The sequence below is a fragment of the Melopsittacus undulatus genome, chromosome 6 (genome assembly GCF_012275295.1).
Source record: "Melopsittacus undulatus isolate bMelUnd1 chromosome 6, bMelUnd1.mat.Z, whole genome shotgun sequence".
Classification (NCBI taxonomy): domain Eukaryota; kingdom Metazoa; phylum Chordata; class Aves; order Psittaciformes; family Psittaculidae; genus Melopsittacus; species Melopsittacus undulatus.
Window position 1 is genome coordinate 8,403,072 of NC_047532.1, and position 15,128 is coordinate 8,418,199.

At 39.6% G+C, this 15,128-nt stretch overlaps 2 protein-coding genes across 4 annotated transcripts in view; one reads left to right on the forward strand and one right to left on the reverse strand.

Annotated features, from left to right (window-relative positions):
- Window positions 1-951: 951 nt before the first annotated feature.
- ACADM (acyl-CoA dehydrogenase medium chain) lies at window positions 952-14,831 on the reverse strand. Of its 3 annotated transcripts, none has more exons than XM_034063484.1 (12): window positions 14,555-14,831; window positions 11,168-11,267; window positions 10,315-10,412; window positions 10,141-10,210; window positions 7,811-7,911; window positions 7,644-7,724; window positions 6,690-6,820; window positions 5,492-5,600; window positions 4,556-4,696; window positions 4,376-4,471; window positions 3,460-3,708; window positions 952-1,138 (listed from the first exon to the last, which is right to left on the reverse strand). In XM_034063484.1, the coding sequence occupies exons 1-12, from the start codon at window positions 14,576-14,578 to the stop codon at window positions 1,067-1,069; spliced, it is 1,272 nt and encodes a 423-aa protein (XP_033919375.1). In that variant the 5' UTR covers window positions 14,579-14,831; the 3' UTR covers window positions 952-1,066. The 3 variants fall into 3 exon arrangements, with proteins under 3 accessions (XP_033919375.1, XP_033919374.1, XP_030906692.1); XM_034063483.1 differs by having other exon boundaries at window positions 11,168-11,264; window positions 14,555-14,763; XM_031050832.2 differs by lacking the exons at window positions 10,315-10,412; window positions 11,168-11,267; window positions 14,555-14,831 and having other exon boundaries at window positions 7,811-7,934.
- SLC44A5 (solute carrier family 44 member 5) overlaps window positions 14,603-15,128 on the forward strand; it is a 94,482-nt gene continuing 93,956 nt past the window's right edge. The window contains exon 1 of the mRNA XM_034063481.1: window positions 14,603-14,975. The gene's annotated coding sequence lies outside the window, so the exon portion shown is untranslated. The remainder of the gene's footprint in view (window positions 14,976-15,128) is intronic.

A 15,128-nucleotide genomic window follows, 5' to 3' on the forward strand; every position in this document is an offset into this window, starting at 1 on the left:
ATTGCATCTCATCAGGTGTCTATGCATGTGCATAAGACTACCCCAAGCCTTCTCTCGTCCAGGCTGGAGGGTCTTGGCCTCTCCCTACATGACAGATGCTCCAGTCTCTTAACCATCTTTGTGGCCCTGTGCTGAGCTCCCTCTAGTTAAGTCTATCTTTCCTGTAGTGGGAAGCCTAGAACTGGATGCAGTACTGCAGGTACTCCCTCCCAGATGCCAAGTAATCTGTTCTACAAGTCCAGGAGATGTCCATCCTGCCACCACTGCCACGACAATCTATCCAAGGCTAAAAACAAAGTACATCTTGCAACATTTCCTTCTCAGCTGTTCTTCAGTTACACACTGATGGAAAAGAATTGTAGGTTTAAATACACTTGATTTGAAATAAATAGAATTGCATAAGATGGTCTGAAGGAAAGCTACACATGTTCACTTGAAGTGAATTATCCTAATTGAGCATATACTGGCTTAAGGAGTGTAGTAGTGCCAAAGGCCACATTCCCTCTGGCTGGTTTTGTTACAACTGGAGAATATTGAAATCCTCAGAGCACACACAGTGCAGGTAACCAGCAGTGCCAGCCTTCACTCTGCAAGTTCGCAGCTGTGGGCTGTAATCTAGTGGGAACTGGACTGCTTTTAACATCTTTATGACACTGGACAACTTACCCAAAATACTGTTTAAGTGATGAACAAAAAACAATCACACTACTCTTAAAAAAATATTTATTAGAATGCAGCAACAACTGTCAGAAGTAACATTCTGATCATTAATTTTACAGCATTGTGAGGTTCTCATTCCTTGCCCATTTGGTATTTCAACAACCAATCCCTTTGGAATTCAGAATGTTTAGAAAACATCAGCTTTGCTAGTCAGGAGTGAAGTGAGGGACTGGACAGAGAGAAGATAAGTAGTGCTTAATAACACAGAGAATAAAAAGATTTTGAAGGCAAGTGTGGTTGTTTTTTTTTTCTCCAGGCCTCTAATTCTATTGAGAAGTCCACTAAAATCCTCTTCCATGAGAACACAGAACACTACAGTGGCACCAGACACACTTGATACATTTCTTCAAGCCTTAAATTTGCCAACATGTTCACGAGCTATGATCATCCTTTGAATCTGAGCAGTTCCCTCATAAATCTGAAAAGAAGAAATAATATTAGCTAATGATTTTTTGACAAGGTTTTAACACACCTACACTTTTAAACATTCAGGGCACTAATCCAGCATGGATTAGGATTTACAGAAAGACAGAGAAAGTAAAGAAAATTGCAGTGCAACAGAGCACCTTAAGTGGGCTAAATGGAATAAATCACATACAAGATCATGAGAGACAGTCTTGTTTTCTCAGTTGCCCTTATCTAAATTCACTATGGTTCTCATGAAAATAGACATGGCATGTGAAGAAGGATGAAGAAAATTGCTTAGGTGAGGAAGAAAATGCGTAATTTAGTTTTTTACAAAACAAGATTTGGAACACCAGGTGGAGGGGAGGAGATGACTTGTGCTGAAGTGTTGTATTTTCTTTGACTGTTCATACCAAATGTTCTCTTTGATCTATCCACGTATTTCCATTGCTTCTTGTTAACTGGCACTCTCCACCATACAGTTTTATTTGGGTTTTGTTGTTTTTTTCTTTTTTTTCTATCACGTGTCCTTGCATTTTCCTCCAGAAACAGTCTGCATCACACCTCTATTTGTTTGCTGGCACCAAAGTCAAAGATAGACAACAAAGCATGTATGAAGCTCTAATGCCAGAGGAGGCAAAATGCTCCCCAGGCATACTGCAATGTAATACAAGGGCTGAGACAACACAGTTCAGGGCTTTAAATGTTTCAGCTCCAAGTTCTGCCAGAACCTGGTTTGGCAAATTGCTTAAATTCACAGAGCACTGGAACAGGTTGCCCAGGGGGCTTGTGGAGTCTCCTACATTGGAGATATTCAAGGCCCGCCTGGACAAGTTCCTGTGTGATGTACTCTAGGTTACTCTGCTCTTGCAGGGGGGTTGGACTAGATGATCTTTTGAGGTCCCTTCCAACCCTTGGGATTCTGTGATTCTGTGATTCTCGTCTACTTAGAGGAATAATCTTCCCAAGAACCTTCCAGAGCTTTTTGAAAATAAAGACACTATAACCTGCATTCACATTAGTTTTTTGATTCAGAAGAATTTGTTCATTCCCAAAGTGAATCCCTGACTGCTGCTGCTCAGCACATGTTGATCCAGTTCATAGAGCAGGCTGTGTTCTGTGGATGCTAGATACCTTTGTAGCAAACTTGAAGTGGCAGCTCTGCTTTCTCTGTATACCAAATCCCTCAAGACCCAATGTCCAAGCCTACATCTGGGCCCTTACAGTTACATGCATACTGGTGACATATAGTCCAAGGGACCACACAGGTTTGCTATGAACTCAGCCTGTCCAAATTGCTGACAGTGTAGCTGCTGGGGCCTCAGCACCTATTCCTGCAATCTACTAATCTGCTCATATAGCACATAATGACTTGCAGATGAAGACAGCCATGGGACTCGTGTAAAGACATCAAAACTCACAATCTTCTTAAGTAAGGTTTTGGTTTATAAGCCAATGGAAATGGTTTCAAGAATCATTGACAATTAAAGAAGGGAAGCTTCCCAAATTTGAGTAAGGAAACTAAGATTTTCTACCAGAGGAGCGAAGATTTGTGGCAACACAAACCTAGAGAAGAATAAGGACATGTAAAAATGTTACCAGTAAACACAGTGTTAGGACTGTGTGCTACCAAAGGAGATCAAATATATAGAAAAAAAAGTTGGAAACCCAAGTTTTTGTACATGAAACATTGCCAAAAGCATATACCACCTGGAATCGGGCAGCAATACAGTAAAGCACAGTGAAGTGCAAGGTATAATCAAGAGACATGGATGAAATAATTGTAAAGCCAACAAGTTATTAGGAAAAACATGAAGAAGGTGCTTTAGTATTCAGGCGGAGAGGAAAGCTGAACTACGAGGCAGGCACCAATCCAGGATACATATGGAAGGTCAGAAGATTTCCATCACTTTAGGTTTTTAAGAACAGCATTAGATGTAAACCATCTCGACTGCTAGAATACCAAAGACAGTGTTGGTATTTTCATTGCTCTTTTCTACTACTTTTTTTTTTCCCCCTTAAAAATTCAAAAGCTTCAAAATTAAGAATCCAAGAATTTCAGAGAGTTACCTCACTGGGAAAAAAATAAAAATAGAAAAACCATAATGTATTTCTCTTACCTGAGCTTAGTTTCGATCTAGTGCAGTGACTCCTGTGTGCAAGAATTTGCCTGATTTGAATGAGTCTTTTTTCAAATTGAAGGGTCACTGCTTTCATTCGAAACTTTTTTCTTTTTTGAATATGCGTACATTGTGATTTGAAATAAGGGCCATTACTCTATTTTATATGAAATGTATGCATTACTATAAAGGTCACATCCTCTGTTTTACTTACCTGGTAGATTTTAGCATCTCTCATCAATTTTTCTACAGGATATTCAGTATTAAATCCATTTCCTCCAAAAATTTGTACTGCATCTGTAGCTACTTGGTTTGCAATGTCACCAGCAAATGCCTTTGCAATGGAAGCATAGAAGGTATTCTTGCGACCAACATCAACTTCCCAAGCAGCTCTCTGGTAAGCCATCCTAGCCAGTTCCACTTTCATTGCCATTTCAGCAAGCAAGAAAGACACTGCTTGGTGCTGTAAACAATGAAATAAACCAGGTTAGCACTGCCTGCTTAACACTCCAAGAAAAACATAATCCTAATACAGTGATCTCTTCAACAAACTCAGTAAATTGTACTACACTTCTACAGAATATGGATCAGGCTCTCAGCATCGTATGTTCAATTAGACTTTTAAGTTTTTAATTCTCAAATCCATTTAGTCATAGGGATTAAATACTGAATTATGAGGTTGTTCTTTACTATTTATGAGACTGGCATTTACCTTGCTTTTTATTCGTATTTCTTTGAAACTGGTAAGCAGTGTGATAGACAGTATATTCTATTAGTATAAATGCTGTGTGTTATTTCACATACCTTAGAGTTTTTTCCCTTTCCTGAAAATCCCAGTTTATTAGTGCTGAAGACCTTAAGTATGTCCTGTACATGAGTTTCAGGTTTTTGGGCAGAGTTTAGTTTCTGCTTTTACTATAATCACTGACAAATTATGGAAAGTTACCACATAGCTAGGTTTACTGAAATGGTTCTGGCCCATTTCATACTCAGAAACCCTAAAATGACAGAGATACAATATAAAAATTAATAAACTAAGTAAATCAATGAATAACCTTGAAAAATCAGTAGTAGTACATCTACTGTGAAAACACAGCTTTTACTTATATTCCCCAGTCCCCCTCACTTACTTCAACAATTGGTTTCCCAAATGTTTTTCTCTCCAAAGCGTATTTAGTAGCTTCATCAAGTGCTCTTTTTGCTAATCCAACAGCACCAGCTGCTACCTGAATTGAAAACAGCACAGACGAAAAAAAAAAACATCAGGGATTCCTGCTATGCTTTATAATTAAGTTATTTCTGATACTTACAGGTGGTCTGGTCTTATCAAAAGCTCCCATTGCTATTTTAAAGCCAGCTCCTTCAGCTATTAGTACATTTTCTTTTGGGACTCTCACATCTTCAAAGACAATACCTCTTGTATCAGAGCAGCGTTGACCCATATTAATTTCCTGAAATGGGAAATTTATAGAGGTACAAATAAATTGGATTATGCAACGGAACAATATGCTTTCATTCTTTAGTTTACTCAAAGCATAAAGTATGTTTTTTTCCCCAAAACACTTCATCCAAAAATTATCCTATACATGAAAAATACGAGTTTTGCATTTGCAGACCAGCAATGCTCTGAACTTGTCTAAGATGAGCAAGTTACTTTCTCTTTATATGTAAAGAGTCTACAGCTGTCATCAGTCTTGTTGTCTTTCTCTAGTTCAACTATATCCTTTGAGATGGGAGTGAAAAAAGTAAAGAAACTAATATGCAGTACAGTTTTTGGATTCCTTTCCTAATGTTCAACATCCAGTTTTGCTTACTACAAAAAAACCAGTACTTTTTAAAGAGAAATAGCACTAGTGCCTCCAAGGCCTCTTCCTCAACCATCAGTAACCAAAATTAAAGCTCACCTGGCTAAAGCTGTCAAACTTGCTTCTTATCCTTTCAAGGCAAACTACTTCTCATTTATTGGCACTTGTCAATAAAATAGTTCTGAAAGATTCTTTCTGCAGCTCTTCAAAGTTATCTTGCTTTAGACTGTTCTGAATAATCCCTTATCTGAATGAATAATTTTATAATTGTGTCTTATAAATAGTTCCTGTATATTGTGAAACTGAAAAGACTGTTGTACGTGAGTATATAAAATGTGCAGTTGCATAACAGTCTTTTTTCTCTAATGGTAATTTGTTGCATTACCAGTTTAGAACTGAATGATAATTCCTGGCTTGTCAAACAAAAGATACAGTCTTCACCTTTCTTCCAACTTGGATTCCAGGGCTATCTGCTTCCACAATGAATCCAGTAAAGGCTTTGCTTGCAGGAGCTTTTGGATCTGGATTGGTACGAGCTAGCAAAAAATACCTAGTGTAAAACAAAGAAGAGGGATACAGTTTATCCTCACAATTAACAATCAGATACTTTTCTAGCTAACATTTTAAATGTTTTTATGTGCATTTCTATGATATAATAAATTCTATCTCAGTTAAAAATTCCTTTTTCTTGTCCCTTGCAAAAATAAACAGAGCATGAGGAAGTTTCAGAGAATAAAGATTTCATAAAATTCAATAAAATTACTTCAGATAAACATGCAGAGATTTTCCACCTTTTTCATGTACTGTAAATCTTTGTGATATTATCAGTTTCATGAATAGTACAAAATAAATCTATTCACAGCACATACATAAAAATTAATGTTTTGGAAATATATTCTTGCATGCAAAATATTATCACATAATTTCAATTATCTTAATTTTATTCTTCTAAGTGTGGGTTGTAAATCAGTATTTTTCTTAGAAAGTAAACAGTTGTAAATCACACACATGGTGCTCAGTACTGTCAAAAGACATCTGGTAGATTGCCTTTGATAGATCTGCCTTGAACAAGGAAATAACTAACTAGAAAATTCAGCTTTTGGATAAAAATATAAAGTTTTTTCACTTGAATTAAGAAGAATTTATGTGCTATGGATCAGCACGATGTGAGACATTATCAAAGAGGTTTATACTGTAAAGCACGCTCCATACACACCACAGCAATAATGTTTGTAGCTTCACTAGAAGTGAGAGGTGTTTTGAGTAGAATCACTGATCTCAGTCACCATAACTATGAAGCAATGGGGCCAGCAATATGAGCCTCTTGAGTACTTTGCAAGTTAAATCAAACTGGTGCTTTCCTGCCCTGAAGAAAAAGCAGAATTGATTTCTTTTGACAGCAGAAAGATTCAAGAGGCCTTTTTGAGTGAGTTGTCATATCAATCCTCATTTTCCTTTTTAGGCTTTGCACAGCACTGAGACTACATTCTTATATCCTATACAGATAAACTGGTCAGAGACTAAAGCGTGTGTGTTGAAACACAACAATGATTTAGATTTCTAACAAGTCTTTAAAGAACTTAATGTTGAGGGTGGAAAGCCACTATATAACATAAAAACAAGTTAACAGTTAACACACCAGTTTGCTTTCCCACCGTTTGTGATCCACATCTTCTGACCATTAATAACGTATTCATCTCCTTTCTTCTCAGCCTTTGTTTTTATACCAGCCACATCAGAGCCTGCTCCAGGCTCTGTTACACAGTAAGCCTAGAAGAAAATATGTAGAATCTTGAGAAATTAAAGTTCTGTTTTTAGGCAACCACAACATGCACCCTGCTAATCTGTAAAAGGTTTAAGTGAACTGCCTGGTAAACTCAAAAATATACTACTACTACTAGTAATACGCACAACCCAACCCAACCACTCAAAAACACCCAACAGCTAGATTCTTCACTAGAATCTAAACATATACGGGTTAATTTTCTTTATAAATCCATAAGAATACATAAAATTGTACTTTAATCAAACAACCATTCTGTCATTACTTCCTCAGGCTTCACAAACTGAAAGATGACAATCTTTGAAATGTGAAAATAAGGGCACTGAGTAACATTTTATGGTTACTGTGTCCTTCATGAGGCTTAATTGTTCGCATTTTAATGCACTGCACATGAGTTTTTACTTCTTTCTATGTAACAAGTACTGCTTATATTTAATATCACAAATAGTTTAATTCCCATGCAAGCTAAGTTTCTCTTTATACAAACCTATTTTTCTTAAAACGTCTACATATGCTCTCAAAAGGGAAATAAAAGGCATTAACTTTTTGTAAGTGACTTAGGATGGGGGTAATTTGCCAAGTTATAACTTCTATTTGAGTACTTAATGTATCTCATTAGCTATTCCCTGACTTTCAGTAAATGCCACCATTTATTTACAAACAAAAATGGGCCAAGTTGTAAGTTGTGAATTTTCTGGGAGAAAAAATAAAGAAAAAGAAGAAAAAAAAAGGGAAAAAATTAAAGATAAAAAAGAGGTAATACTATTAATCTGGTTTAGGAACATTCTACAAGGATCCAGTTATACTTACACACATCATTGGTTCCTCTGTCATTCTTCCTAAGTACTTTTTCTGCTGCTGCTCATTTCCTGCAATGATTACTGGCATTTGCTGAAAGAAAACATTCAGACCATTAATCCCTCTTTTTCAAACACACAGATTCTAGATTAAAGAGCATAAGAAAAGGCAGAACTTACCCCTAGGGAATTTGCTTCAATGGCAGTCTGAACCCCTGTACATCCATAAGCTAACTCTTCTGTAATAAGGCATGCTTCAAAACTGCCAAGGCCAAGACCACCTACAGTTGAAAGACTTCATTTACTAAAATGGGTTTAAATTGTAAAATATTAGTGATTTACTCTAATTAATTAACAACAACACATTCCCCCCCATTCATCTGCTTGTGTACCACGCTTGGCAAGCCATTCTCACACAAGCTTTTTAAAAAAGTTTTGTCAGAAGAATAATGTGATTTGAAAATGAGGAATCACAGTTGCAGGGTTACTGTGTGATTCATGCGGGACAAGGTGCACGAAGTGGCAAGAATATACCACTCCAATTATTTTACTGCTTTACATTTGAGAATTAGAGTTCTCAGGAAGCAGGAAAAGGGCTCCTGAGCAATCACTCAGGAAAACACAGCACTTAGGGGAAAGCAAAAAGAAGTGTCCATACTAGTCAGACAACCAGCTCAGTAATCAGTTTCTGACAGGAGCCACATTTTGGGAAGTAAATACAAATACAATAACAATGGAACTTTACTTCCTTAAAAATATTTCCCTGACCCTTCAGCTGACTTCCTCAGCCAAAGAGATGCCTCTTTTTTGGCATCTTTGTTATACTTAACCCTTGACAGGTATTTCTTGTGTGAATTTGCCCAGTCTCTTTTTCAATCTGTATAAAATTTTAGCATTAATATCATCTGGGACAATGAGTTTCACAAATTAACTACACACTGCATGCAGAACCATCTCCTTTATTTTAAACCTGCCATCTGCTGACTTAATTTGATGCCTTCTAGTTATACTGAAAGGGACAGTGAATTATTAATCTGTTTTCACACTCTCCATGACACTGACATTTTAGTCATTTCTCACATAGAAGCTACATCTCACACAGAACATGCAGCTTTTATAATCTTTGTCATCCTTTTAGGAACCCTTTCCATTTCCGCAATACTCTTACAAGATAGAAGGATCTGACTACATAATGAATTAGAGGCAAGTGCAATTTAGATTCAGGCAGCAGCATAATTATGTCAGCTGCTTTTTTCCTCATTCCCTTCAAGGTCCCTTATGACCTTAAATTTTACAGTTTTGAACACTTCTGAGCATTATGCTGACTTTCACGTAATCACATATTATAAACCCCTAAATGTCTTTTTTGAAAGGCGGTAACTAGTTCAGAAGATACTATTTCTCTATGAAGTTCAGATTGCTTCTTTCCCTTCACATGTGCATCCCTCCTCCTTTTTTGAATTGCATTTGCAATTTTAACAGTTGCTCAGTTTCATGACCTTCTCCTGCACCTCTCATCTTTTCTACACTGAATAACTTAGTATGATCAATTAACTCTACCACCTCAGTACTTACCCCATTTTACAGTTTATTTATAGACATTCCAAGTAGCACAAGACTTAGCAAGACTATGCTGCTAATTTTTCCACTATGAAACCTGATGATTTTTAAAACTCATTTTGGAAGTTCTAGCATTCTATATCAACCAGGCAAGGCATCCCCTTGTTCACACACTTACCAGCTACTTCTGAGAACTCCAGTAATTTTTATGAGACATGATTTTCTTTCACAAAACCCCTTCTCTAGCATACCACATTTATCTCTTGTCTACTATTTCTGTATTTCACCTTACTTGCCCTTAATTTCCATGGTGTATGAGGCTTACTAGTATGTATTTTCCCATATCTCCCTTGGAGACTTCTTAAAGCAGTGGTGTCCAATTTTCCCCTTGTAATTTTTCATTTAATAATCAGGTGATAATACTGCAGTAGTTCAGCTGTTTCAGTCTTTAGTTTCTCCAGTATTTGTGGCTGGATAAATCCAGTTCTCACAATTGTTCCTGTTGTCTCTTTGTTCCTTAACCTCCATGGTTACTCATATTCATGAACACTACCAAAGCACTGTTGTACTGCACCTAATCGAAACTGAAAAAATGTCCTTCTGGAATAAACTCTCTAATTGCTCCAGCCTGTGTCAGAGACTAGAAGAAAATATGACCTTCTAATTTCTCTGCCTGATCAGCTGACACAGTGCACCAGGAAAACATCAGGCACTTGTAATCACGTTAGGGAAATCTGGTTGTAAATTACTAAATCATAATCTGTCTAATTTGTCTCCTGATTACATCCACACCTAGCAACACTTTTATGTGTCAACCTTCCTACTGATTAATTTAGCTTATCCAAGTAGACAACTGTTTATTTCATACAGAATCCATAATTACACACATAAATCTCATCTAATGCCTTTTCTTTGTTTAATTTTGCACATTAAGAAGAATGTTTACTTACCACAGCTTTCTGGTATATGTGAATTTATAAGACCAAGTTCCCAAGCCCGTTTTATAAGTGGAAGAGGATACTGAAATAGACATAAAAATCACCTTCTGATTCACCACAATCAACATCTTAATTTTTATGCAGATTAAGAAAAAAGTCTACTTTTCCCCTTACACTTAGACTTACCTCTCCAGTTCTGTCATATTGTGCAGCAACTGGAATAATTTCCTCCAGAGCAAATTTACGAGCAGTAGCTTGGAACTCTTTCTGTTCATCAGTAAGTTCTATTTAAAAAACAAAGGTCATAAATTCTCTACTATTTTTAATTCTGCCGATTGCCAGACTATGAGGAAAAAGAAAACAAGAGTGTCCTTCCATGACAACCCAAACCACCACTTCCCGGGCTTCTCAAGGAAGCAAAAAAGCTTGGCTTCCCCATCTTCCTTGGAGAAAGCCTCCACTGTCCTCTCATCTACGCCTACAATACACTCACTCATAAAATTATCCACAAAATAGTGAAAATGGAGTAGAGGACTGTGTAATATAAAATGTATTACCAAAAGAAAGAAGAAGGCTGTACTCATTAAATGGAGAAAGAGGAGGTAGATACTATCCAAAGATCCTAGCTATTCAATTTCAAACATCTAGCTGCTGACCCACTAAATTTGCTTTACGTCTACAGCATGCCAAGACAAGGATGAATTTCCTTATAACATTTCTTTGCAATTACGTTCAACTATGACAATGTTCAGCTACTTTAACATTGTAATATTCAAAGCTAAGGCACTTTGGCAATAAAAAAAGCTTAAAACAGACATGAGTCTGAAGAAGAAAATCATACAAACATGCACACATCCGACTTGCCTGAGCTAAGAAGAAAGTAATTTTGGTTTTCAAACATTTTTTTTAAAGAATAGAAATCTATTTTTAATAAACACCTTGACTTTAAATTCATGTTAAACTGTGATATATTATTTTTTCTTTTACCTCTGCAATTTCCCTTAATTGCTGTAATTCTTTCAAAAACTGCAATACCTACCGAAGCTAAAGCCAGCTCCAGGTTTGCCTATATGTGCACTTTGAGCAGGTTTGCTAGAGTGTGACCTCCATCCATGCCCTGCAATGGTCTGAAGTATCTGCTAAAGAGAAAAAGAACACAAGTTGTCAGACTTTTACAGCTTCAACCTCCTAAAGCTACCAGCCTGACTGCAGCACAACTTTAAATGTAGAATCCCTCTGCAGAAACAACATCACATCAAGTAGAATACAATTACTGCAGTGATAAAAAAAAATCTTGGCTACATCAAGTTTGGTTCCTGTGGCAAGCAGAGCACACATGAACTTACAGCTACTCCAGGAATCCCAGGTTTTAACAGCATTGAGGTGAGCAAACTGCTGTACCCACTTCTGAGTGTTGCACAACTAATTATTTAAAAATAATTAAGTGCAATTAAAATTTATATTCACAGAGACATAGCAATATCTATCATTTATACACACTCATCAAACCTGATTTTCTTGACCAGTAGTGAATATTTCATCTACCCAATGCTTACCATCTACATGCAGATTTAGTAAGACTTCAAAAACAACTTATTAACCAAGATCTATAAGAATACTTTGATAACATTCCAGACTCATATCTGCTTTCTGTTACTAAGCTGCTTCTACAGACACTTAGTGATTATTGCACCCCAAATGAGGCAGAACTCAGCAGAGTATCTGAGGTTGGTTACTTTTTCCTAATACTTATCACAGATATATTGTTTTTTCAGTGTGTTTGCTTTGGGTTTGGTTCCGTTTGTTTGAGTTTGGTGGACTGTGGTTTTTGTTGGTTGGTTTAGTTGTTTTTTTATTAATTTAGTGCCCACAAATATTCCTGCTACAGCTATTTTCAGAATGCCTTGATTCTGTGCAAAAATATGTCTCAATTTGATTTTAAATAGTTGTTTTACCCTCTTTCATCCTTCAGTAATTCTGAATCTCTGAAATGTTTGGACAAAAAGTGAAAAATATTTAATTGGATAAATTTCTGGAAGGACCCAAATCAATACTGTGCAAAACCAAACCAGCCTAAACACTAAGAAAAGCCTTGTTCTTGATTTTGCTATCTAAAAATGTAGGCGGGAGGGAGAGGGGAAGCATTATCAGACCAGTCACTTATTATGCAACACTGAAAAAAAAATCAGTGCAAAAAAAGTACAGAAATTTTCCTAGAAGGTGTAGAAGACAGGGACATTCCAGGAAGTTACACAGCTGGGGAAGCAACAAGTAGCTTCAAAATAAAGTTGTGGTAGACAAACACACTCTAAAAAACAAGAATGCAATGCAGAGAACATTACAAAGCCACATCACATGAACCGGAAGAACACAGGTAACAGTAGGTGTCAATACAGCATAGAAAGCATTTCCAGAGGATACTGACAACATGTATAAATCTGAAAGGTGAAGAAATGCAGAAAGACCACTGCCAGGCACAGGACCTAGGGTGGACATGGCTGGATACAGAATGTCAAGCCCGTTTGTTAGTAGTTCAGCACTGCTTTTCCACTAGGCAATACAGCATTCAGTTCAAGTTTTCACAAGCCCCAGACATTGCAAAATGGTATCTTCTTAACTTCTGTATTACTGCTGCCACTCCTACACAGAAAAACAAGCCAAGGAAGATCAACAAATGATTATCTTGAAAAACCTCAACCTTTCAGAATGTATTACACCTTAATTCATCTCGAGAAAGACAAGATGAGGTTGAAAAAAAAGCCAGATGATTCTAATAGGGGTTATTTTCCTTCCTCTCTTTTCTTTTCCTTTCCTTCCACTTCTGTTAAGGCCTTTGACAGACTCATATATAGCTTTTCCATCAAAAAAGTTCTGCCTGCACCAGTAAAAGTACTGAACTCAAAGTAATGCTAACAATGACACACTACATGAAAGAAGCTGTCAAATTTATACTAGAGAACTATTGTGGGTTGTGTACCAGGGTAGTAAGTCAACACTGACAGCTGCTCTGGAAAAAATGAACACTCCCCCCACAAACAGAAACAGGAATTAGTCAGGATTCATACCTGGAAGTTGCATAAATGATCAAGTGACAAAGGACCACAGCTTGTTACATGTAAGAATTTGGATGCCCATCTGCCTACTCTCTCAAGTTTCTTATTGCCTGAATGCAACGGAACAATGAGATTCAGTAACAAGCTACCATCAGTGATGCTCCAGTGCAACTCCTGCTGCATTTCCATACACTATTCCATAAGCTCTGTCACAATTAGAAATACTATCATTAGAATGGCAAGACTAACACTGGAATAACCTGCTGTCAGGAAAAGAGCATGACATGGATACACATGGAAGCTATACATATTATTGTATTCATACTTAAACAGCTACAGAACCTGTCTGAAAAGCTGTACATCACAAAAAGAAGATGGACAACAAGCTAAAGTCTCTAACTTTGACTCTGCATCAGGACAAAGATGAGAGTTGTCAAGAGCAGTTCATTGCTAGGGTACTGTGTTTGCAGGCTGAACTGGAAATACCCATGCCCTACAATGGGCATTAATAACTGCCCGTTCCCCTGCCTAACTCACGGGTTATGATCTGTGAACACACTGGCTGCCTGTAGATGAAACTTCTTCCTCCACAGGCGCTGTCAGAGCAGCACCCTGGGGCACACCAGGGCTGCTTCCAGGCGGCTCTGGCGACATGCCCTTCTGCTAGGTCAGTGAGTGAGTGCCTCTGGAAAACGGGACGCCAGAGGAAGGCCTGGAAATGCTATAGGCAAGGTATTGTTTTGTTTCCTATTCAAGGTACGAACTTTGAATAACCCTTGCTTTCTAGTTCGATGCTAGGACGCTCCTGGTGGCTCAGCACAGCAGAACGTTGGTAGTTCATAAAAACAACTACTGTACTTCACACACACCTTCAAGAAGCAGCATAGGCAATGCGCTCACTGAACTCCCTGTATAAACACCCCGAGCTTTGAGCCCCGATGTGCTGGAGCGGTCTCCCCCGGGAAACGGGGCCCGCACAAGTACCGGAAGCTTTCCCGCAGTCCCATCCCACGACCTTTGACACACAAAGCGGCCCACGGTTGTGCAACAGCTCCGCGGGCGGCACCGGGCGGACCACGGGGATTCGCCCAAGGCCTCGCCGGTAGTCAGGAGTAGCGATCGGCCCTCGGCTCCGTGCGACCCTGCCCTCCGGGGCAGCCGTCGGCTCTCGGCTCTTACGGACAGGACGGGGAGGTCGCGGCACTGGGAGCCGGGCCTGCCCCTCACCGGCCGGCCGCCCTCCACGGCCCGGGGCCGCCGGGGCTTCCTGCCTTTGCTCCGCGGAGCTCCCTCTGCCCGCGGCCCTTCCCCACTACCGCAGCGCCCCACCCCATGCCCCGGGCCCCGGGCCCGGTCCGAGCCCAGCCGCTCACCCGGGTGGCCCGCAGCGCAGACATCTTGACGGGGGTGCCGGAGGCCGCGGAGACTCCGGCCGAGCCGGGAGAGGCGGGGCGCTGAGGGCAGCGGGGCGGTGCCGCGCAAGCCGAGCTGAGGCCCGGAGGGGTCTGACCCCCGTGAGGGTTCCCCCGCTCTGCTGTAGAGAGGCCCGGCCAGCTGCCGTCCCGGCTCCGCGGTGGACAGGAGGCGGGGGAAGCAGCACAGCGCGCTCTGGGGGGCAGGCAAGGCGGCGGCTCGGCGCAGGGCTGTTGTCTCCCGTCCACCTGCAGAGAACTTCATTCACCGCGTTTGCTGCTTGCTCCCAAGCCAGGGGAAAGCCCGGACTGTTGACGCCACCGAGGTACCGCCGCTGTCCCGCAGGCATCCAGTCAGCGTCCGCGCACACCGGGAGAGGAGGTTTGACTGAGGCTTGGCCAGTGCGCCTTTTGTATAGCGATTCTTTTGGGCTGTTTCCAGCCCCGTACAACTTTCCTTCCCTCTCCCTGCCCCCTTAGAAGAAAACCCGTTCTGTTGTGTTTTTACAAGAGAGACCTTGAGGTGCTGGAGCCG

Coding starts and splice junctions, on each gene's coding strand:
- ACADM (XM_034063484.1), bottom strand. CDS start 14,578: ATGTCTGCGCTGCGGGCCACCCGG. Junction 5,601..6,689: donor AACGGTGGGAAAGCAAACTG/GTGTGTTAACTG, acceptor GTTTTACACTAG/GTATTTTTTGCTAGCTCGTA. Junction 4,472..4,555: donor TTGATAAGACCAGACCACCT/GTAAGTATCAGA, acceptor TTTTCAATTCAG/GTAGCAGCTGGTGCTGTTGG.